General features: G+C 36.6%; 1 protein-coding gene across 1 annotated transcript; it reads left to right on the top strand.

Moving 5' to 3' along the window:
• The first annotated feature begins 999 nt into the window (after positions 1-999).
• LOC132181520 (uncharacterized) lies at positions 1,000-2,587 on the top strand. The gene has a single exon (XM_059594772.1). It carries the CDS (start codon positions 1,090-1,092, stop codon positions 2,320-2,322), a length of 1,233 nt encoding a protein of 410 aa, XP_059450755.1. The 5' UTR covers positions 1,000-1,089; the 3' UTR covers positions 2,323-2,587.
• The last annotated feature ends 23,810 nt before the right edge of the window (positions 2,588-26,397 follow it).

Genomic DNA, 26,397 nt, shown 5'->3' with positions numbered 1-26,397 from the left:
CTACCCCAAAAGCCCTTAGGGGTGGATTGGCCACCCCAAGTGCCAAATTATTTTATTTTTTGTTTTTTTGATTTGGCCCTTGGGGGTGGCCGATCCACCCCCAATGGGCCATAGGGGTGGCTTTGGCCGGTTTGAGGTGGCCAAAGCCATCCCTAGCCTCAACTGGGGTAGCCAACCACCTCCAATAGGGTGGCTGGCCACCCTTTTGTTTTTTTTTTTTAATTTTTATTATTATTTTTTAATTATTTTTAAAATATATATTATTTTTATTAATAAAACAAGTGTTTCATTTATGGCATAGAGAGATCTCGATCATTACTCGAATATTCTCAAATCTAAAATAAATTGAAGAGAACACTGTTACACAAATTTGACTATCCCATTGTAATTGCTTTTAACAACATAAATAATTAGTTTTAAATGAAATAGTTGCCATTAAAGTGGCCGACATCAAGGCTAGATAGAATAGAGTGGAGTAGACTAATTCAGCGAAAAGTTGGAATCAAACTCGGTGATGGATGAAATCTGAGGGTGGGTTTGTCCTCTTATGTGTGAGGGCATCACATGTGGCCTGTATGCATGATGACCCCAATCACGGGCTCTACAGTCGCTACGTGATAAAACGTCTGCTGCTACAAACCGCGTTTTTTTAATTCCTTTTCCCCTTAAAGTTTTATTTTTTATTTTTTAGACAAAACATTGTCGTGCCCATTCCAACTTGATTGCCCAATACAAAAAAGAATCCGTCTTCGACCTCTAAAGTCAAAAAATAAAGACAAAGACCCCCCATTTGTGTTATTTTACGACCACAATTTATTTATTTTTTAAGAAAAAATGAGTACTCTATTTTAAATAGTTGCTGAAACCCATATATGGCTCTTTGGCTATGAGTTTCTTGTTTTTTCTAGGTGTCGTTAAAGAAAATGGGTAAAGAGAGAAATGGGGCTATAAAGTTTAATAAAAAGAATAGTTGCATGCAGGACCCACAAAGTATCTATCGAGGCAATTGCTGATTGTTGTGTCTATAAAGGAAGGCTAAAGCATGATATGAGACTTCATTCACTGAATACTCGGTGAAATAACATAAAGATGGCGAGCCATGCTCCCTCTAATCTCTTGTTCCTACTGAACTTAGTCACTTTGCTCGCCACCTCCCTTGCTTTACCCTACTGCCCTCCACCAGAATACCCACCCAAAAATCCTCCCTACCATCCTTTGCCACCAAAACATCCACCCCATGTTGTGCCACCCCATCCCCCACATATTAAGCCACCCATTCCTCCTGTGAAACCACCCCATCCGCCCCACGTTAAACCGCCGATCAAGCCACCCCATCCACCTCATGTTCAGCCGCCAAAGCCGCCAATCAAGCCGCCCCATCCGCCCCACGTTCAGCCGCCAAGGCCACCCATCAAGCCGCCCCATCCGCCTCATGTTCAGCCGCCAAAGCCGCCGATCAAGCCACCCCATCCACCCCACGTTCAGCCGCCAAGGCCGCCCATCAAGCCGCCCCATCCTCCTCATGTTTCTCCACCCAAACCACCTATTGTGAGGCCTCCCATTGTATACCCACCACCATATGTGCCCAACCCACCAATTGTGAAGCCTCCCATTGTAAACCCACCACCATATGTGCCCAACCCACCAATTGTGAAGCCTCCCATTGTATACCCACCACCATATGTGCCCAACCCACCAATTGTAAAGCCTCCTCCCATTGTATACCCACCACCTCATGTGCCCAACCCACCAATTGTTAAGCCTCCGATTGTATACCCACCGCCTTCTGTGCCCAACCCACCAATTGTGAAGCCTCCTCCCATTGTATACCCACCACCTCATGTGCCCAGCCCACCAATTGTTACGCCCCCCATTGTATACCCACCACCTTATGTACCCAACCCACCCGTTATTACTCCGCCACTTCCGCCAGTGGTGCCTATACCACCGCCAACACCAACACCTACACCAGTACCAGTGGTGCCAAAGCCGCCTCCAACTGAAACCCCATGTCCTCCGCCGCCGCCACCTTTCGTGCCAACGCCAACTCCGCCGGCAGGAGACACTTGTCCCATTGACACTCTCAAGCTAGGCGCGTGCGTGGACTTGCTAGGCGGCCTTGTGCACATAGGGATTGGTAGTAGCGCAAAAGACACATGCTGTCCAGTGCTGCAAGGACTGGTGGACTTGGACGCCGCCGTTTGCCTTTGCACCACCATTAAGATTAAGCTTCTGAATATCAACATCATCCTCCCAATTGCCCTTCAGGTCCTCCTTGATTGTGGCAAAACTCCGCCAGAAGGATTCAAATGCGCTGCCTAGAAAACTACTCTGTTTTACTCTTTTTCTGTTAATTATTGCATGCACTTGTTTTGGTATTTCTTTTTTGAATGAAAAAAAAAAAAAAAAAGTGTTTATTGTAATAATATTAATGTGATGGTAATAGTGTTGTTTGCAGGACGAATGTCACTTTGTATTAAAATAACAGTGAGATGTTTCCTTCATCTTCTTCGTTGTATATCATCAAATCGATATACTTCGATAATTTCGAGTTTAAAAAGTTTATTAATTAATTTAGTTTAGCTTACGAGAATCTCTCTCTTTCTCTTTCTTTTTCTTTTTCTCTCTCTCTGACTCTCACACATGCACACACAGATGGAGTACGTACGTGTCTGCATCTGTACGTGAGTTCCCGTGACTCTTTGTTTCATTTCTTTTGGCTGTATTAGGGAATTTACAATTATTATCTTGCAGCACATGGTTTTGCATTTAATTGTTCTGATGGGGACTTTATACAGATTTTCTTTTTTTTTTTTCTTTTTTTTCGTGGTATATATTTTATTAAGACATATAGTATATGGCTTGATCAAATATAATTGTCGGAGAATGTCTTTTATATATATATATATATATAGAGAGAGAGAGAGAGAGAGAGAGAGAAGGAAAGTCAAATATTTTACCCATGTGCCATTATTTTTTTGAAAGGAAGGAAGCTTGTGAAAGCTTTTAATCAACCTCCTATTAACTATGAAAGTAGAATGTTGTTGCTTGTTGACTACAAGTTAATGAAGAATCACTGTTATTGTTGTTAATATAATGCCTTAAAAAGGGCCTTGAATTGATAGTTATTCACAGTTTACACTTCGGATTTAGACCTTAAGTTTAACAATTCGGAAAACATTTCAATTTTGTCTCACAGTTCATATTATTAATTTTCAATCTAAACACTACTACAGATATAAATACAAAAATTCAAGAAAGTATGAAATCAATCAACATAAAAAAAATTTGTAATGAAGTGGAAACCTTTTTAAAGAACTTTTCGAAAAGTAAAATTATTTTAAGAGCGAGTCACCTTTAAAGAGATCTGCTATAGAAAACTTACGTTACTAATTGTTTTTGCATACAAAACTATTGTGGCTCTGAAGATCCAATTTATAATTCCTATTAATGACATGTTCAACTCCCACCTCAATGGCTCCAAAACCAAGCCTCTAGCCTTCTTCTATATTAATTACCTTTATGAATGAACCTTATCCACTTCAAATTAGAACTTTAATGGCTAAAATTTTTAATGTGGCTTGAATGAAGAGAGTTACAAAGAGATGATAAGAAATTGTTTAGGCTCAAGAACTCAAAAGAAATTCTTCAAAACAATTGAGAAGCGGCCTCTCTTCCAATCTGAAAGTCATTATATGAGGCGCTTAAATAATGAGGAGAACAATTAGGATTTCGGTTCAAAGTTAGTGGAAAATAAAACATCTGGTAGGTGGGCTCGGTTGATTGAGCATTAGGATTTTGAATGAAATCGCAAGCTGCACTACCTTGGTCAACCAAGGGATTGAGCTACTCCTCTCAGATTCTAGCATGGGACATGCTGCATCAACTCGATTGATCAATTTTCGACATCTTTCGTACTTGAATTTTTTACTTGTTTTCAATCGCATTTCTATCACAACTCAACCCTAAACCTAATGCATACAACAAAACATAACACTGAAATTGCCAGCATAAAAAATTTAACAAACTCTTTCTTTAGCAATTCTGTGGAAAACCAAAAATCAATTACACTAAAAAACAATGAATTACAAATCAAGCATTTTTTTCCGCAATGAGTGAACATTAGCTTTTTCTATAAGGACATATAAATGCCAATTTTGAAGTGTGTAAACAGTGTAATGTCCACCTCTTGTTATAAGAAGGAATATCAGTTTTCTTCTATAGTACTGCACATATAGTTAAGTGAATTGGGAGAGATATGACATGAAATGCAAAGCCTAGGTTCAACTATGAAAAACAGATTTTGACACCAAACAATGGGGACAATAATATTGTTGTAGTTACGAATATAAAATAAAAATAATGCAATTAAATAAACATATCAAACCATAAGCAACAAAAATAGCAAATCACATCAATATAGAATTTTTGTTTTAACTTATAAACAATCACTTTAATCTATCACTCTATTTATCATTAATCATGAGAGTTTGCACACACGTTATTTGTTTTAACAAGAGTCAACAAGTTTCAGTAGATTTTTGTCAATCTCAGATATATTATTTGTTATTCTGTGTTCCTTTTATTAAGATTTTTTTTGTTCATTTGTTAGATTAATAGCTATTAGAATATTTTAATAATTTGATTAAAATTTCATTAGAATATGTGTCATCAACTATAAGTTGTTTAAAGTGAGTAGTCTTAAAACTAATAGATAAATAAATTTTCAAATTCTCGAAAATCTTATAGTACATCATGTGCATTTGAAGAAGGTTAGTGATGTATTAATTGTGATATTTTGGTCCATATATATAGGAATTAAGTGTTGTGACGCTTTGATGAACTAATCTTAACATATTGATAAGGTGATAGATAAGTAAACTTAAAAACAAAAATTGAATAATCGATTGTGATTGAAGACTTCAATCAATTATATTCAGTATTTAACCTATCAAAAATGTGCTCTTAGCGGTCATGATGAGGATCCTGAATTCAAAAAATCATAGCAATTTCCTTGAGTTAATTTGTAACGCTCCGTGGAAATTAATTAACTAGTAATTGACCCCATGGTTTGCCTCCCAACTTTATTCCTCTCTCAACAAGACCTAGGAATTATAATCTTTCTTAAGAGAGACTACATAGGAAGACTTTTAACTACAGAACAGAGATAGCAATAACTAAAAATCATAACCACAATAACCAGAGTAAACATAAAGCATCATAACATAACTAGATATCCAAATGCATCAGTCAAAGACCGATCATCAAAATAATAATACAAGCCATGATAATTGTTTTGAACACTAAATCATGCATTTAACTAAATAAAAGCATGAAGACTATTTCCAACAACTCGCCACAAACGGACCCGTTCGCATCCCACATGTTCTTGAGCCACACCAGGTCCAAGTTCTCAAAACTTATCTGAAGTAGATCCTTCATAACTACCAAATGGTTCCCCGGATCGCAATTTATACATAATGGAGAAGAAATTAAAGCAACAGTAAGTTTAAAGACTTAGTGAGTAAAAATGCACATAATACATATGTTAGTTTAATGGTGAACTCAGCTGTTGATAAATTATGCAGCATTGTGAGATGACAGTTATTGATGAATGTAGTATGGATATAATACATGCTATAATTTATGGGAATCAATAATAGTTCAATTGTATGGTCTACTCGAAATATTACTCATTCTTAACAAGGTTGGCGCTGTCCCGATAGACCTATAATACAATGGCGGTGCCCTGACTATTGTACGCTACCATCCATAATACTAGTAGTCCGACTTCGGGTGGCTCACGCTACGAATAATGTACGTCCTATAGTGACCCGCCAATTAAGGCTTGCGCTGGTCACAAAACAACTATTGAATCCAAGGCCCATATAACACATCCACATACATTTGACCATAGAGTTAACGTGTATAGTAAGTTCATGGCCATTATCCCACACATACAGGTATACTATGTCGTATGATATAATTAATCTTATCCATCTTTTACACACATGCTCTTACAATCTCATCATGTTCATTATCTTGTTTAAGCAGCACATTTTCACAAAAATGTAGAGTTCATAGCATAGCAGAAAAATGTGGTTCATGAGAGTTGTAAAAATGCACGTTTGGTACACAAAATAATCATGCAATGCGGAAAAAATAACGGCTAGCATCATGTGAGTTTGTACTCAGCCGGGTTGTAAAGCTCTTCCAAAGGTTTCTCCTGTAGTTCCAAACTCTCCAAATCTGTGAAAAGCCTAGTGTTAGTTCTTTGTTCGAGCTAAAATGAACCATAATCTTAAAACTTTAATAACAGGGGTTGTTATCTGAACGTTCGGCTAAAATGGGCAAACGTTCGCTCTAGGCCGAACGTTCAGGCAGAAATCCCATTTTGGTCCAACAGGCTTCTAAGCATTTCTAAACTGGTTCTAAGGCTTCAAAAATAATTTCTAATATATCCTAGCCCAAAACAACATCACCATGCAATAAGAAATACACTAAATGATAATGAAACACTAAATCATGCTAAAATCAAAGTTAAACCTAGAAGGACATTATAACCTCAAAAACTCCAACCAAACCATGGAATAAAATCTAAGCAGAGTAACAACTAAATAAAAAACGAAGTTGGTCAAGAAGATTACCTCCCTTGAGCAAAACCTTCCAAGAAAAGTCCTCCTCCTCTCTCAAACCTCACCTAACACACAATTACTGTTTCTCTAAGGCTCAGAAGGCATAATGAAGTTATAAAGAGCGTAGGAGGGGGTTTAAATATGCTTAAAAAAGCTGGGGCTGCTGCTGTGACAATCTGCAGTGTAGGGAACGATCAATGGTCCACAGTCGAATGTTAGGTGCACTATGTGTACAGTGGTTTAGAGTTGCAAGCATACGTTCGGTCATTACCCATTGGCTCAAAGTTGAGTCAACAAACGTTCGGTGTACGAGGTCTCCCCACGAACATTCGGTGTACTGTTTACCCAGCGGCTTCTTCATTTTGCTTGAGGATCCTTCTGGTGAACGTTTGACCAGTGTTGAAAAACTCCCAAAACGTCCCCAAATGAATCCTAATGTACCGAGAACCCTTGCTGACCCGTTGACTAAGCCAATCATAGCCTAGTAATTAACCGGGGCACTACATGATCAAACTAATGTTCATGCACAACGAGAATGTTGTTGAGCTTGTCTTAGAAAATACTCCACAAAATGCTAAATATATTTCACAGCATGTCCAAAAATATATTTTACATGTCTTGACAAGTATAGTACGTTTGTGAAGAAATTGGTGATTCAAAATTATGCATTATTGTTGATGAGGTACTGGATGAATCTAAAAGATGACAAATGGTTATTGTTTTGAGTTGTTGACAAATGTTGTTTTATACAAGAATGCTTATTTGATCTTGTCCATGTTAAAGATATATCGGCGCTGACATAAAGAATGAAATATATGTTGCTCTTTATTGGCATTGTCTTGATATTGAAAATATTTGTGGACAATGGTATAATGGTGCTACCAATATGCGTTGTGAATGGAAATGATTGCAGGCATTATTTATTAATGGTTGTTCTTGTGCATTCTATGTTCATAACTTTGCTCATCGATTACAATTAACATAAATTACTGCATCCTGAGAGGTACTTTTTGTTCATGAGTTATTCTCAAATTTAAATTTCATTATCGATGTAGTCGGTTCTTCATGTAAACCTCATGATGAACTACAAGCTGCTCAAGCAGTAGAAATCATCTGTGTGCTAGCTATTAATGAACTTAAAACTGAAAAATGAACTAATCAAATTGACACTTTGAAACGAGCTAGTGATTCTCATTGAGATTCTCATTTTCATTTTATTTATAGCCTAGTAAAGATGTTTAAAGCTATTTGTTCAATGCCTGAAAATATTATAAAAGGAAAATCCACTTACTCTCCACATGGAGATGTCAATGCTACTTATAAAAATGATTGCATCTTTTCAATTCATATTCATCTTACATTTAATGAAGGAAATCATGGATATTACCGATGGCCTTTGTCAACATTTACAGCAAAATTTCAAGATATCTTTGTCAAAATAATGATTGAAAGATTAAATTTACCTATTTCTATTAGCTTAAGCTTTTGGGACAATTGGTAATGTAATATGATATTAGAGCCAAAACTCCTGGGATCAAACCTTGACTTCGTCACTTACTTAAAGTAATGATTAAGTGATTAAATTTACATCTTCCTATTAGCTTACGCTTTTAGAATAAGTGGTAGTTTAAAAATCTTAAATGGTATGTACTTAGTTTCTAATACAAAAACACTCATTTAAAATTGTTGAGAAATGAAAATTAGGATAATTTTTTTGAGAAAATAGTCTGTTTCTCCAAACAATTTAAAACTGACATTCCAGATTTGAGTGCTTATTATTGTAAAGGTTGGGGTCATCATCAAAGAGATCATATACTCTCAATTGCAAGAGCGTGATAGTAGGTTTGATGAAGGGGCGATGAAACTCTTGACACTTTATTCAACTTTGTATCCAAATGATGCATATAAATCATTTAGCATTAATATGAATATTTTTGGAAGAATGATAGAAAAGTAGCTTAATTGCAACAAAATTGTAGTTCGATGTATCTAAGTATTGCACCTGGCAGTTCGTGGGACTTTTTGGAAAATGACTGATAGTTTAAAGGTCTTAAGTAGGGTTGGCAAAACGGATTCACATGTCAGATTCGTGTCGACCCAGTTAACCTGCAAACCCTTTTATGTCCACCCGAACCTATTTAACATAAACCATAATCCTAAAACTACGTCTCGGGATTAAATTGCAAGTTAAACTTAAATTTTACTTTAAAAAATAAAAAATAAAATAATTAAACTAAAAAAATAAATAAATTATATAAATGAGTCAACTCGCAAACCCACGGGTTAACCTATGTGACACGTTTATTAAATAGGTCATAAATGGGTATCTTTTTTATGACCCAGACCCGTTTAACCTAAACCCTATCCTTAAAATTACTTTTTGAGTTCGTGGATTGTGAGTTAAATTGCCAGCCTCAGTCTTAAGTATATTTAACCCAAAAAAATATAGCATATATAGAGAACCAATATATATATATATATATATATATATATATATTATCTTGTCATTACATTTTATTATTTTAGTTCTACCCAAATAAAAAGAAATTTCTGGCTCTGCCACCGAAACGGAATGACCCCTTGGTTGTTGACTTTTCTTGTTTTCCTCCTTGTTTTAAAATAATTATAGAATGTTTTCTTTTTTTTTAAATGGAGAATATTTTGAGGCTTGTGGCCGGGACAAAGCCCCCAAACCGCTTACTAGTTCCGCCCTACTCTCACGTTAGATAATAGGGCCTGAGATAGTGTGTTTTAACAATCTAGGCTCAAACTCGGAAGCGTCCTTCCCTATTTGGGACAATGGACCCCCCAAGGGCCTATACTCGCTTCGCATGCCATCATGTCTTGTTCTACCCTAATGCTTTCGCCTTCACGGGTACACCGTAGGTTGTAGTCACTTTCCATAGGCCCATGGGATTGGGATGGCCAATTCATCACCTTATTTTACTCAAGTGGGGTCCAATTCATTTGGATGGCCACCCTTCACTACTTCTTCTAAGTGCCCATGGCTAGCTAGCTTGACTTGTCAATTGTCATGTAACTTGACGTCTACGTTGTATCAGTACATGCTTTTGGCATTCTTGGCACCCTTCATGGGATTGGGATCCTCTCAAGTCCGTTTGGCAATTTTAGACAATAATGCCCCTAACAATACAAGGACTGGATTCCTTCCGGTCTGTTGATCATTCTCCCCTTTCATGTACCCTTAGCCAATAAATCCTAAACAAAGAAATTGACTATTCCTCTAAAAAATAAAAAAAATAAAAATGAACAAATGGAATTTTCAAAAATAAAAAATTCTTCGAGCTCAAAATTTTTAAAAAATAATAATATTATATGAGTGGCCGGCCACTTTAACAAAACATTGGAGGTGGTGAAACCACCCTAAGTGTTATTGGAGGGCCGCAACACCCCTAATTGCATTGGGGTGGTCTTGTCCACTCCTGATGTTCTGTTAGGGTAGTTCCAACCAAAAAAAAAAAAAAAAAACACCCCTCCCCAACTTCAAACCATACAGAAGCCAGACCAAACATACAGGGCATTTTAAGATTTTTAATTCAATTTTAATGAGAACATATGTTATCACCAAACAAAAGCATAGGAATGGTCATTCCATTCCAACTTCTTATATCCTTGGTAATACCTATTCTTATTCTTAAAGAATGATCATTATGTCAGTGGCGGAGCCATGTATGGGCCAGTGGTGGCCACGGCCCCCCCAAGAAAAATTAAAAAAAAAAAAAAATTGTGAGCACAAGTTTAGCTGTTGACCACTCATCCAGCAACATAGGGCCCCCACAAAAAATTTTGTTTTTTAAGAAAATTTGAACTCTTGCCTGGAGCACACGATCAGCTACATAGGGGCCCCTCCAAGTATTAAAAAAAAAAAAATTTATTGCTGGTCTGCAGTCTGCTCTATCCTCCGTAGCCCCAAAAGTTATTAAAAAAAAAAAAAAAAAAAATTTCTTTTCCCTCTTTCTCACGCACTCGCCTCTGAGTTCTCTCCCTTTCTCTTCTTTGTCGCTCTCCTTCAGTCCCTCTGGCTCTTAAACACTCTCTCTCTCAGAGTCAGACAGACGTAGTCATCAAGAAAGTAGTCTTCCAAAATAAACGGAAAGAGAGAAATAATTACAAACAAAATGAGTTACAAGTTACAAGTGAATCAAAGAATAAGAAACAAGAAAAAGGGTTTTACAGGCACTCATAATTATTTTTCAGGAACTACAGTTTTTATTAAATTTTTTTTTTTTTTTTTAAATAAAATAAATAAATAAATCAAAAATGAGAATGGAAAACAAAGAAGAAGGAAGGAGAGAGAGAAGATTTAATCAGAACCGATCCGACATTACAAAATTTGTCTTCTATTGCAAAATTATGCCAAGGATTGGCAAAGACAGAAAAATCAAAGACATACTATCTTATTGATAGATTGATTCGTCTTATTTTGACTCTTCCAGTGTCTACAACAACTACTGAACGAGTATTTTCAGCAATGAAAATTGTTAAAACACGACTACGTAACAAAATGGAAAATGATTTTCTTGCAAATTGTTTAATTATTTATATTGAAAGGGAAATTGCTGAGAGCTTCGATTTAGATTTGATACTTGATGATTTTGTACTTCTAAAAGATCGTAAAGTGCAGTTCTAGACACTTTTTTGTATTTCTATCTTCTTGATATAGTGCCGATATGTTATATTTCTAATATATCAATTTGAGCACATATTTATGAACTTTTATAGATATTTTTTTATGATACATATATTGTGTGAATTACCAAATTTTCAGTGTGAACAAAATTTTTAGGACGGAAAAAAAAAAAAAAACTTTAGATGCAAAATTTTTTTTTACAGCCCCTACATTCTTAAACATCTGGCTCCGCCACTGCATTATGTGTACTAAACGTCTCTTTAAGAAATTTTCAATGCATGTGGAGAATATTTAAGAGCCATTATACCATACAAGGCAAGACAATCTCCTTTAGTATGATCACGTGCTCCACCATGAATTCAACAACTTCTCTACCATGTCAATATCATGCCATTTATCCTCCTTTTTTTTTTCCCTGCGGGCAGGGAGGTGTCTTTGCACTGATTTAACTTTTGAGTTCACTTACTTCATTTAACTTTTGGTTGGGCTTTGTATGAAAGACAATTCTTTTATGTGCATCTTTTCTTTTCTTTTTTTTTTTTCTTTTTTTTTTTTTTTCCGGTTCAGTTTCTCACAATTTGGAGAAAGAAGGAAATTGAAGAGTTTATCTCATTTGAATCATTTTGTTGGGTTACAAGGAATTAGGGATGACAATTCGTATTGAGTTTGTGTCGTATCAAGACATGAGTATAAAATTATATAGGTCAGCTTTAACCCGACCTATTTTTAATTAAATGATGCTCCTCAACCTTAACAAGTGTTAGGTTTACAAATTATGTCAAAAATTGCCAACCTAGAGCTACCGGGAATAGATGTGCGTGTGCCTCTTTACATTGCTTAAATAACAACCAATCACAAAATGTTACATTCTACTTCTACAGAGTTAACGAAACCAAGGAAACTAAGAGATTTTAACTACTTCTAAGAACAATTGAGAGCCAAAACGTCTGAATAATTCTCATTAACAAGCCTTGGCCTTTTATACAAGTAAAACAACTAAAATGAGCCAAGATGTAGACAATTACTACTGGACCGTTACAACCAACTAACTAAGAAAAGCCCACGTCACTTAACCACATTTCAACCAACCCATCTAACAGAATACAGCCCATCATCTCCACAACCTTCCACTTCTTCCTTTTCCCCACTTCCAGACTACTTGCTGAAAAGATCTGTTACACAAAACACAAGTTTGAAGAAGGCCAATCTCGCCATCCAGAAACAGCACTTTCATGAATCTATTCTGAGAAATCTCAACCACGCTAAAATGGAAAATAAAAATTACAAGAAATTAGAAGCTTCAAAGCGACGTTTCATCATCTATTGTATGGCACTTCACAGAGACCAAGAATAGCAAGGCACACTAAGTAATATTGTAATTTATCTACTACCTGCAAGCTTTTCCTTGCCAAGCATGGAAAAACACATTTACTTCTTTTCTTTCTCATCTTTCCTATCTTCCCCATCATCACCATAATACTCTTCATCATCATAATAATGTTCATAATTATCATCATCATAATATTCTTCATCATCATCATCATCCTCAACAACATCCTTGTCACCATTTTGTAGATATTTGGATTCTATAGACAACTGACCCCTAAGCCGCTCTTGAATTATGAGAGAGTCCACAACCAACAAAGCAATATCAGAATTATGAGTATTCAATCAGCACAACTAAATAAATAAATGGAGAAAATAAATTTTACCCATATGCATTTGCGTTTTGGCACTCAATATTTAACAATGGATGAAATGCTCCCACAATGTATCTGACATTGGCAAAAAAAATACCATTCGTCCATCAAATCCGTTTATTTGGACGGAAACCAAGTCATGTGACCTTTTTCAACCAAAACTTTCGAAAATACCCTTTGAGGGTAAAGTGTAAACATAAATAACTTCCGGGGTAAAATATAAACATAAACATAAAAAAACACTAAACCTAAAACTTAAAACAAAAAAGTTTATGTCCAAAATATTAAAAAAGTAAAATTAAATTTTTTTTTTTTTTTAAAAAAAAAACCTAAACTAAACTAAACTAAACTAAACCTAAAACTTACACACACACACACACACAAATGTGGGGGGTGGCCCAATTTGGCCAAGGGTATGGCTCGGCTATCCCCATTCGGCTGGTATGAGGTACCGAACCACCCATGTGTGCCATGAGGGTGATCCGACCTCCCCCATATGCCTAAATGGGGGTGGTCGAAACCACCGCAAAAGGGTTTGGAGGTGGCCGAGCCACCCTCATTCAGCCTGTCTTGGAGTGGTTTGACCAAAGGGGATGGCTCGGCCTTCCCCCACTTTTTTTTTTTTTGGTGAATTTTAGATATAAACCTTTTGTTTTAAGTTTTAGCTTTAGTTTAGTTTTTTTTTTTTTTTTGGTGGTTTAGTTAAGTTTTTGGTGGTTTATACTTTACCCCTTGAAGTCATTTATGTTTAGACTTTACCCTACTAGGGCATTTTCGAAAGTTCTGGTTGAAAAAGGCATGCACATGACTTGGTTTCCGTCTAAATAGACGGATGGTGTTTTTTGCCAACGTCAAATACATTGTGGGGTCTTTCGTCGATCTTTAAGCATTGGGCGCCAAAACACAAATGCGTTGATACTTCAAATGGGTAAAGTGTATTTTCCCCTAAATAAATAACATCAATGTGAAGGACTATTCCTTCACCTTGACCATACTTGCAAGCAACAAGAACCAAGCACATTAATTAATTCAAAGAGAAACAAGGAGAAAAAACAAGGATGAACAAAATTGGTACAAACAGCAGCGTAAACATTTAACACAAAAATTCTCTTATACCCTCGAGGCAGTAAAAATGCACCACCTAAAATCCCTAACAGAGTAAGATTATCTTATACAACTTTGCACATAATAAAACTCGAATCTCTGTTGCTTTCATGACAGTACATAAGTATGGAACAAGCAATGGCCATTATAAATGCATTAAGGAGAATTGCCTGAGTGCTAGGGAGTGGGCTTAGGTTGGGTAGGCCAGGGTTTTAAACCATATCAAGCATAAAACTAAGACTATTGCCCAAGGCAGTGCTAACTATAACAGTAACAGCATCATCAGGATGCACAATACAAACATAAACAACCAACCACAAGAAAGTGTTGACTTGCATAAATTTGGTGTTAGCTCAATGTAGAAATGAATGAATTGAGATGAGATTGCTCTGGTGGGGATGTGAATCAGAATTCTAATGCCTTGGTCACTTATTATGGTGAGGAGGTTAAGGGAAGTGAGCTGTTAAGTGTCCACCCACTTGCAGTAGTTGAAGAACAGTGACTTATTCGGTGTCTATAGACTGGGCGGCTGAGAGGGTGAAAATTTTCTATCATATAGTGGAGCTGTCATGTGAGGGTTTTGAGGATTAATTGATGGCTCTATTTACTGTGAACAAAGCAAGTTGACATCAGAGCGGTTCGACTAGTGTTCCAGATTATTGCTCAAAGTCAGCTAATAGAGAGAACCATGAAATAGAGGGAGAGAAAAGAGGAGGGGTTCTAATTGTTCCTTATGAAACCTGAGATTGTATCATGGAATGTGAGAGGGTTGAATAAGAGGAAGAAAAGGTTGAAGATTAAAGGTCTTCAACCTTCAGAGCGGTTCGACTAGTGTTCCAGATTATTGTAGTATAGTGGTAAGTATTCCTGCCTGTCACGCGGGTGACCCGGGTTCGATCCCTGACAACGGCGCCAAAAACTTGTTCTGCCAAATACCACCTAAATTAATAGACAATATTCAGTACGTTTTACTCACAAGTGTACAAAATCAAAACGATAGTATAGCAGGCAAATACGAGACCATTTCCACGAGTATTGGTAAATTATGCTTAGAATGTAATTTCCTATTTAATTAATAGAATTAACTCAATTGTTATAGAGTGAATTATAATAAAGAAATAAAATAAAAGATTAACTAATCTAAAAAGGATTAGGGTTTTGAAATCCACCGCTAATCATACTCACATAAGATTAACAATATGCTAATATTCTAATTATATCTAGATATTCAATGTTTGCCAATCTATGGGCATGGTATCTACTCCTTAAGCTATTGATTTCCCTAAGCAACGAACTAGGCGTGGTATCTACTCTAATTCTTTTCTTTGCAAAGGAAAACATAAATCTATAGAAATTGACACCCACATGAAGCCTAGGGCATGGTATCTACTTCCGGTTTCCCATGTTGATTAAGCCAAAAACCTGTGATGAGGTTCTTTTGTTACAATATTAAGCTCAGGACTCGGTCATCCAAATTGACTTAAATAACACAAATCCAACACACATGCATATGAAGAATTCGATCAAACAGGAAATAATCAAGTTAAACATCCAAACAATAATTTTCGCAGAAGAACCAATATTGTAATCTTACAAAGACATGATTAGGACTTCAAGCTAGCCCTAATTAAATACTAACTACATAATAAAAATAAAAGGGAAGAGAAGAAAAATCAAAACCCTTCTTGATATAGCCTTCAATCCTTTATTTCAAGCTTTTGTCCGCTTGTCCTCTTCTTATTCTGATGAATAGAGTGTCTGTTTATAGGGATAAGAGAACCCTAGAGGTCTTAGGAATCCTAATAAAATCGTAGGTCTAACTTCTAGTCCAATTAGAACATTGAAAACCTAATCATAAGTGGAATAGGAAGTCTGGCCGCATCTGGGCGCATGAGTGTGCTTGATCGCACATATGCGATCGATCCTTGTGTTGGGTGCTCTAGAGCATGCTTGCGCTCGCACCTGGCTTGATATGCGATTGAGCACTAGTGCGCTCGAACCTGGCTGTCTTGTGCTCGAGCCTAGATTGGGTTGCAATTGATTCTATGGTTTTCAGTTTTTTTAATTTGTCTTTTAAGTCTAAAACTTGCCAGAAACACTTGTTTTTCTTCAAAAACCCTAAAAACATAAGAAAACACAAAAACAAAGCAAAACATCAAATAATAACATAACTAAGAGCCTAACATATGTAAATTAAGGGGCTAAAATATTTATATTTTAGCACTTATTACACTTCCAAACTTACATATTGCTAGTCAACTAGCAATACAAAACTGAAAATAAAAACAAACATAAAAACAAACAGATAAATCCTTCTTTCGTGGGATGTACGATTACATTTAGCGTATGCAACAAGCCTTTTAAACCCCTAGGCATCCCTAGTCGGATGAGTGAAATCTCGTGAGGGTTTAATAGAAATGTTACTCATAAACATTATGCAAACATGTTATCTCCAAAATTAAAGTATCACTTAAAACACTAGTTTTTATTCATTAGCAAGCTTTAAAGGATACTCCATCTTCATAATGAATTGAATCTCCTAAGTCTAACCACTTATAGAAGACAAGATGAGGCATCACAAGTTCAATTTAGTGTAAAGTGAACTAACACATAATTATGAGGCTTTCAAATTATTTCCAAAGTGCAATAACTAAATACCTCAAAGTTCACTGGCACTCCCATCGGAATGAATAACCAAGACATAGCTTTCTTTTCTTTCTTTTTGGTGAGGCTGTTCATTGTTTAATTCTCTTAAGCTTTCTAATTGACCCATGTAATGAGTGTTTAGCCAATGAATCCCAAACTAGATGGTTTTAGGACATTAGGTGAAAAGGCATCCCTAAGGACTTACTAACTCAAGTCAAAAAGGCTACGAAACTAAACTAGCCATGAATTTAACCAAATCAAAATTCTCACCTCTTAACGTGAACACTCATTGCTTAATTAGGCAAGAAGTCCAGTTACTTAGTGAAAATCTCACAATGACCAATTTTTTCTTTTTTTTTATTCTTTTTTTATATATGCCAAACTATTCATCCAATAAGTCACCCAACTTCACCCAAGACATTGAAACATACAGGATCAGATTCACATGTCATACCTCACAAAATATGCTAATGTGCTTGTGGCAATTTAAAATTAAAACAAGTGAATTCTCAAATGCCAAAAGTAAGTAACAAGACTTTAGAAATTCTAACCATCAGATCATGTGCTCAACATTTTAAGCTCAGCAATGAAATTTAAATCACAGTTTCGAGATCAACCAAAATCTCATGAATAACATGAACATGCATTTTTTTGCATTAAAAAAAAAAAAAGAAAAATCAGTTTTTTCTTTTTATACAAAGTGTGTGCGGAACAGTGTGTGTGTTCCCCATACCCCTAAACTTAAATTACACATTGTCCTCAATGTGTAAAAAAAATGGAAAGATCATACCCGGAGATGAGAAAACTGGTCGGACAAAGGTATGGCTCGTAGCAAACCCCCAAACTTGAATGCAAGTCACTTTTTCATGGAATGTGGTGCCTCCCAAGAGTGCTAAGTTTACTGTCTTTAGCCAGATTGTTGATAGTATTTAGTTCTACTATTCTGGGGTCTTCTGTTGCCCTTGGCCTTTCATGCATGATGTGGCTTCAATACCACTGATCTAGACAGGTGTGCTCAAGCTCCTGGAATGCTTGAGTGATGTTGGTAGTAGATTCAGTTCTACTATTTTCGGGAGAATGCTAGTTGGACTAGGTATGGTTCATAGCATACCCTCAAACTTGCAAGAACACTTGTCCAAACAGCCCGAAGATGAAGCCTTGGAGTGCTAGAATGCTACTGCTGGACCCTGGCATGCATCATATGGAATGATGGATAAATTTTTAAAATCGATGACCCTGCAAAAAAAGGAAACCAATCAAATTTGGAATTTACAACAGCTTCAGTACTGCTGCCTGGAGGTGCGCTCGATCGCACTGGTACGCTCAATTCCTTTGGTTGGGTGCTTGGTCGCACTACAACAAGACAAAATTATAACAGCTTCAGTACTGCAGTCTGGCAGTGGTACGCTCGATCGCTAAGGCCATACGCTCAATCACACTACTGTGGGAGAAAATAGAATAGTGGCTACAATAGCTTCAGTGCTGCTATTTGGCAGTGGTACGCTCGATCGCGGTAGAGGTATGATCGATTGCACTACTGCTGATCACAAACAGGATCATAGCAAACAAAAAAGATTAGAAAAAATTTTAAATAAAACAAAGGGGGTTATCAATAAAATGAAAGGGGAAAATGCAGTTTACCCCCCTGAAGTTTCAGGGGTTTTTCAATTTTAACCAAAAAGTTCAAAAATTGGCAATCTACCCCCTGAAGTTTCAAAAATTGGCAATTTAAACCTTCCGTTTAATTTTTCCATCTAAATCGACGGAAATCTATGAAATTACATCATTACCCTCAGGCTTTTTTTAAAAAAATTTCGTCCAATTTAACGGAAATTAGTAACGGAAGTTTTAAATTGCCAATTTTTGAAACTTCAGGAGGGTAGATTGTCAATTTTTGAACTTTGGGATTAAAATTGAAAAACTCCTGAAACTTCAGGGGGGGTAAACTGTATTTTCCCCAAAATTAAAAGATAAAAAAAAAAAAAAAAAAAAGAAAACAAATTACATAAAAGAAAATTAAAAAAAAAAAAAACTTAAATTTAAACAGAAAAAATAATAAAAACAGATTGGACATAATAGCAACATCAATACTGCTGTCTAGCTGTGTGCTCGATCACACAGCTGCGCTCGATCGACCCAGAATGGGCGCTCGAGCGCACTGCAGCAACACCGAAACATAAAGGACTCACAGCAACATCAGTACTGTTGTCTGGCGCTGATGCACTCAATCACAATGCACTTGTGATCGATCGCACTGCCGCATAAAATATCAGAGCTGCGGACAGTAAAACAGAAAAGACTCAAAAACAAATAAAATAAAATTAAAAACAGAACTACAAACAAACAAAAATAAAGAAAAAAAAAAACAAAATTAAAATTGAAATAAAATTAAACTGAAGTAAAAAATTTCTAGACACAATTTAACTCAATCTTCGGCAACAGTGCCAAAAACTTGTAATGCCAAATGCCACATAAATTAATAGACAATATTTGGTACATTTTACTCACAAGTGCACAAGATTAAAACGATAGTATAGCAGGCAAATGCAAGATCATTCCCACAAGGATTGGTAAATTATGCTTAGAATGTAATTTCATATTTAATTAACAGAATTAAGTCAATTGTCACAGATTGAATTAAAATAAAAGATCAAGTAATTTAAAAAGGATTAGAGTTTTGAAATACACCGCTACTCACATGAGATTAACAATATGCTAATATTCCAATTATATCTAGATATTTCAGTGATTGCCAACCTAAGGGCATGGTATCTACTCCTTAAGCTATTGATTTCCCTAAGCAATGAACTAGGTATAGTATCTACTCTAATTCTTTTCTTTCCAAAGGAAAACATAAATCTATAGAAATCGACATCCACATAAAGCCTAGGGCATGGTATCTACTCTCGGTTGCCCATGTTGATTAAGCCAAGAACCTGTGATGGGATTCTTTTGTTACAATATTAAGCCATAGGAATAACACAAATCCAAAACACATGCATATGAAGAATTCGATCAAACAGGAAATAATCAAGTTAAACATCCAAAAGATAACTGTAGCAGAAGTGCCAATATTGTAATCTTACAGAGACATGATTAGGGCGTCAAACTAGCCCTGATTAAACTACATAACAAAAATAAAAGTGAAGAGAAGAAAAACCGAAACCCTTCTTGATCTATCCTTCAATCCTTTATCCCGAGCTTTTGTTTGCTTCTTGTCTTCTTATTCTGATGAATGTAGGGTTTATTTATAAGGATAAGGAACCCTAGAGGTCCTAGGAATCCTAATAAAATTGTAGGTCTAACTTCTATTCCAATTAGGACTTTGAAACCCTAATCATAAGTGGAATAGGAAGCCTGGCCGCATCTGGACGCACAAGTGCGCTCAATCGTAGGAGGTGTGTGCTCGATCGCACATATGTGATCAATCCTTGTGTTGGGCGCTCTAGCGCATGCCTCCTCTCGCACCTGGCTTGATATGTGATTGAGCTCTAGTGAGCTCGATCTTGGCTGTCTTGTGCTCGAGCTCAGATGCGCTCTAGCCTAGATTGGGTTGCGATCGATCCTATGGCTTTAAGCTTTTTCCCAATTTGTCTTTTTAAGTCTGAAACTGGCTGAAAACACTTGCTTTTCTTTCAAAACCCTAAAAATATAAGAAAACACAAAAACAAAGTAAAACATCAAATAATAACAAAGCTAAGAGCAGAATATATGTAAATTAAGGGGCTAAATTATGTATATTTTAGCACTTATCAGTCAGCTAATAGAGACAACCATGACATAGAGAGAGACAGAAAAGGGGAGGGGTTCTAATTGTTCCTTACGAATCCTGAGATTGTATCATGGATTGTGAGAGGGTCTAATGAGAGGGAGAAAAGGTTGAAGATTAAAAGTGATTCGTAGTTTATGTGGTTGCCAACATGTGGACTCATACTTGGGGTTAAGAGAGACTTCAGGTAGGATATTGTTAATGTGGGATAGGCAGGTAGTGTTGAGGATTGAGGATTGTGTGGAGAATGTTATGGATAATTTTGAATGGGTGTTCTAGAGCATGTATGGTCCTAATGATGATGTTCACTAGAAATGTCTTTGGGACGAATCGGCTGGCTTTATGAGTTGGTGGGAGGTGTCGCGGTGCATTGGGAGTGATTTTAATGTTGTTTGGTATCCAAGTGAAAGATCAAGTGATCCTAGATAATTACAAACTATGCTGGACTTTTCAGAATTCATTTTTTATCAAGGCCTCATGGACATCCCTTGTAGATGGGAATTTTACTTGGTCTACTAATCGTGATTCTCAATCATGGTCTAGAATTGATAGGTTTCATCTATCTTCGAAATGGGAAGAACAATTTCTTGATGTCTCCTAGAGGACGCTTCCTAGCATCCTCTCTGATCATTTTCCTTTGATGTTGGATTGTGATTTATCAAGAGGGGTATTATTAGGCATTTTAAGTTTGAAAATATGTAGCTGAATTCAGAAGGCTTTGTGGAGTAGGCAAACATTAAGGATCTCCTAGTTATGTGCTGGTGAACAAGTTTAAAGCCTTGAAATTGAATTTGAAGAAATGGAATGAGGAGGTATTTGGTAACGTAGGGAAGAACGAAAAATGGTCTTTTGGATGGAACCTGTGAATTTTGCAGAGTGAAGAATATTAACTGGGGATGAAAGGTTGAGGAATGAAGACATTTCTATGTTGTAGAGGATTATCCTTCTTGAGGAAGTAAGTTGGAGGCTGAAGTCAACGGCCTTTGGTTGAGAAAGAGGATAACAATGCTAAATTATTTCATCGGGTGGCAAATTCGCATTAAAGAAATAACTCCATGGATTCTTTAATTGTCAATAGGACTCTGTCTTCTTGTTTTACAAAAATAAGGTGGCATATTGTTCAATTCTACAATCAATTGTATTCCGAACAGTTTAGTTGGCGACCAAATTGAATTGTCTTTCATTCCTTTCCATTGATGCGGATGAGAGAAATTGCTTGGAAAGACATTTTACGGAGAGTGAAGTGTGGGAGGTGGTGAGAGATTTGAATGACGACAAGGCTTAAGGCCCTAATAGATTCTTTGACTTATTTCCAAAAGTTTTGGGTTGGGATTACAAAAGAGGACATCGTGGAAGCCTTCAAGGAGTTTCATTGTCGAAGGAAGTTTGAGAAAAGCATTAATACGACTTTTGTCCTAAATGTCATTGAAGAGAAGCGATATCTTGAAGATATGGGGTTCCTGCTGCAACTACTAAGGCGAAGAGGGAGCACAAAAATTTTGAATCCTCCATTAATTTTGAGGCTCGAGGTAGGGGCTCTAGTCGAGGAAAAGTCACAAAGGCAAGGTAGCGTTAAGGGTTTAGGAATGCCTTGCGAGTTTAGGGCTTTTTTGGGGTTTTAGGGCTTTGTATTGTGGGCCTAGGGTCTTTCTGGGGTTTAGGGCTCTCTTATCGGGGTCTCTTTGTGGGCTAACGTTGGTTTTCTTGTGTATACTTATTGTGTACTTAGGGGCACCTTGTAGCACTAGCAGTAAACTCCCTATAGCCCATTCCCATCCCTATGTTTAGGAAAAATCTCAAAAAAACCTAAAAAAATCACCCACATCAAAAGCCTAAATATAACCAATATCAAAGAGTATTTACAGTATTTTCCAATGCATTGGGAAACACTGTAGATGCCCAATACATTATTAAATTATAAACAAATTCTCTTTCCTCTCTCCTTCACGCGTCCCCATCCTTTCTTTCCTCTCTCCTTTCCCATCCATGTTGTGCAAAAATATACCTAAATTAATAAGTAAATTATTGTACGTTTTACCTGCAAGTGCACAAGGTCAACATGGTAATATAGGGTGCAAGTACAGGATCATTCCCACGAGAATTGCTGAATTTATGTTTAAAAATAAATTCCTTATGTAGAAACAGAGAGTGATTGTTAAAGTGATAATGATAAAAAGGTAGGGCTTTGATATCCATCACTAATTATATCTAGCTAATATAACAATATGCCAATGCTTTGATCATGTTATGTATATTTAATGCTTGCCAACTTAAAGGTATGGGTGTCTACTCATTAGGCTATTAATTTCCCTAAGCACCGAATTAGGCATGGGTGTCTACTCTAATTCTTTTCTTTCTTAAAGGATTTAGCATGGGTGTCTACTAAGTTGTTCTTTAAGAAAGCATGAATCTGTGGAAATCGGCGAACACATGAGGCCTAGGGCATGGGTGTCTACTCCCGGTTTCCCATGTTGATTAACCCAAGAACCCTGTGTGGATTTCTTTTGTTACTAACATTAAACCCAGGACTCGATCATTCAAATTGATTTAATTAACTAGTCCGTACCACATGCATATGTTGATCAGGCACACACATATGAGGAATTCATGAAAGCAGGAATTAACCAAGTTAAATAACATAACATAACTATCGCAAATGCGCCAATATTGAAATATTAACTAAACATAACTAGGGCTTCAATCTAGCCCTACTAAGTAAATTAGCTACACATAGAATTTGTGTTAAACATCTTTGTAAAATAAAAGCAGGCAAAAGAATAAACCCGAGACTTGAACTTGAGAGCTCCTATCCTTCTCTTCCTCCGAGCCTCCTATTTTAAAGGTTTAAGAGTCTATTTTTAGGCTTTAGAAGTCCTTGGAAAAGTAGTAAAACCTAGGGTTTTCGCAGGTTTCAATCCTATTACAATTTGGAGTTGGAAAAACCCTATTATGGAAATAGGTACATTGTAGCCGCCACTTGGAATGCCTCCTGCGCACAGGTGCGCTCGATCGCAGCCTGTGTGCGCTCGATCGCACGTCTGCGATCGATGCCTCTTCTGCCTGCGCTCGATTGCTTCTAGCTTGGCTTGTGCAGCATCTCCTCTGGTATTGCGCTCGATCGCAGATACTCTGCGATTGATCAGTGAAGTAAAACTGGGTGATTTAGGCTCAAAAAGAGAACACAGGAAAATTGGAGTTCCCTGGTACTGCGATGAATCACCCAGTTTTACTTCACTTTCTTCCAAAAGCCTATAAAAACAACAAAAACACAAGAAGGAAGTAAAATGATCTAATTAACTAAAACCAAATGATTAAAACATGTAAGATAGGGGCTGAAAATATGAATATTTTAGCGCTTATCACACCCCCAAACTTACATATTGCTAGTCCTTTAACAATTCAAAACAAAAAACAGAAATGGAAAAACAGAAAACAAAAGCTAAATCCATCTTTCGTGGGATGTACGATTGCATTTAGCGTATGCAACAAGCCTTTTAAACCACTAGGAATTCCCTAGTAGACGAGTGAAGTCTCGTGAGGGTTTTCCAGAAATGTTACCCACAAACATCATGCAAGAGTTCATGTTATCTCAAACTTAAGGTACCACTCAAAACCATGATTCTCATTCATTAGCAAGCTTAAAAAAGATAAACCCCATCTTCACAATGAATTGGAATTTTCAAATTTAATTACTTACAAAAGACATGCTAAGACATGCTATGAGGCTTCCAATTATTTCTAATGTGCAATATCTCAATATCTCAAAGTTCACTGGAATCCCTATTAGAATGGACAACAATGGCATATATATATATATATATATATATATATATATATATATATATATATATATATATATATATATATATTTTTTTTTTTTTCTTCTCTTTTCTTTGTCAGGTTGTGCAATCTTGATTCCCTTAAGCTTTCTAATTGACCCATGTAACGAGTGTTATGTCGATGACTCCCAAACCAGGTGGTTTTAGGGTATTAGGTGTAAAGACACCCCTAGGACTTACTAACTCGAGTCAAAAAGGTTACGGAATCAAACTAACCATGACATTAACCAAGTCAAAATTCTTCACCTTTTGACGTGAACACTCAATGCTTTGAAACAAAAGGTCCAGTTACTTAGTGAAAAGCTTATCAATGATCATTATTATTATTTTTTTATTGTATTTTATTTATTTTTATTTTATTTTATTTTTTAAACATATATATATACCAAAGTATCCATCTAATCGATCATCCAGTTTCACTTAAAACATAGAAACATACACATTAAACTTTCATGTCATACCCCACAAATTATGTGCTAATGTGCTTGCGTAAGATCAGATCAAACATGTGAATTCTCAACTGTCCTAAGCAAGTAACCAAACTGAAAAACTCAATTATTAGATCATGTGTTCAGAATTTTAAGCTCACCAATGAAATCAAATCACAATTTTCCAGATCAACCAAAATTTTAAGACAAACATGAACATGCATATATATATATATATATATATATATATATATATATATATATATATATATATATATATTGATTTTTTTTTTTAATTTTTATATATATATATATATAACACATAAAGCAACAAGATGAAATTGGGACAAAGTGTGTGAACATGTGTGCCCATACCCCCAAACTTAAATGACACATTGTCCCCAATGTGTTTTGATTAAGGAAAGAATGTACCCGGGAGATGGTTGACCTAGTCTTGAAAAGCATGGCTCGTTGCACACCCCCAAACTTGAATTGAAGCACACTTATCCCTGCAAAATAATAAAACCCACAAACAAGTAAAAAGGAACAAAACTAAATTGAAATACTAAAAAAAAAGAAACAGAACAAAAGAAAAATAACTATGGGATGCTGCCAAGTGCACTCAATCGCACATGTTGTACGTTCGATCGTACTCACAGAATGCGGTAGCATCACCACTGGAGACTTGCACTCGATCCCATGTGTAGTGCAATCGATCGCAGTAACAGAATGAACAACATCAAAAAAAAAATTGCGAAACATAATGAAAGACTCAACAACCCAAAAATCAACAAAAAGAAAGGATATGCGATGGGATGCCTCCCATGAGCGCTAAATTTTACGTCTTCAGCCAAACTGTGGTCCTCTCTCAATGTGGTCCAGAAGTGGATGCTTCAGATGGTGGAGGAGGTAATCGGCTCAAGATGGACCGCATAGCTTCCTCCATGGCAGTCAAGCGTTGATTCATTTGGACCTTATCTTCCCGGGCCTCCCTTCGTTGATCAGCGAGCTCTTTTTGAAGTCCTTCCATTCTGTTACAAAGGGCTCGGTACTGGATGGCTCGAAAATTAATTGCAGCTGCATCATCAGGGTCCGTTTCCGACTCAAATGCCAGTTCATCTTCAGCCATTGGTTCGGCTTCATCCATCTCTTCCCCAGCTTCCGGGAGTGCTTGGGGCATATGGGAGCAACTCTTATTCCATTGGCGAATGCCATATAGTGGAGTCGTCGTGACTGGCTTGTCAGCTGCAGTGCCCTTGATACCCTTTTTCCGTAGGATATGTGTGATTAAGTAAGGGAAGGGCAGCCCCCAGGAGTGAGTGAATTCTGCTCCCCCAACATGCACTCCATTCCAAAATTGATTGATTTGGGTCCATATGATGTCGAGGATGGAGTACCATGCATCCTTGTGGAAGGTGTAGAGAGTCTGAAGGAATTGATCACGTCTTTGAGTTTTGTGTCCCCAGGGGAAAGCATTCCGGTGAAGTACCGAATCCACGAACCATAGCCTTTGTGGCAATTTAGACTGGCTGCCAGCATTGTGGTGTGCATCCGCATATAGTCCTTGACACATATCTTCAATGATTTCCGTGACATAATAGCGGGCTGGTTGCTCGGCGAGATTT

The sequence above is a fragment of the Corylus avellana genome, chromosome 5 (assembly GCF_965113065.1).
Source record: "Corylus avellana chromosome 5, dhCorAvel1.hap1.2, whole genome shotgun sequence".
Taxonomy (NCBI): domain Eukaryota; kingdom Viridiplantae; phylum Streptophyta; class Magnoliopsida; order Fagales; family Betulaceae; genus Corylus; species Corylus avellana.
Note: the sequence above shows the minus strand (reverse complement) of the source record. Positions and strands in the feature narration are given on the sequence as shown.

What these genes read in the sequence shown, in the direction of transcription:
- LOC132181520 (XM_059594772.1), top strand. Translation starts at nt 1,090, where the DNA reads ATGGCGAGCCATGCTCCCTCTAATCTCTTGTTCCTACTGAACTTAGTC.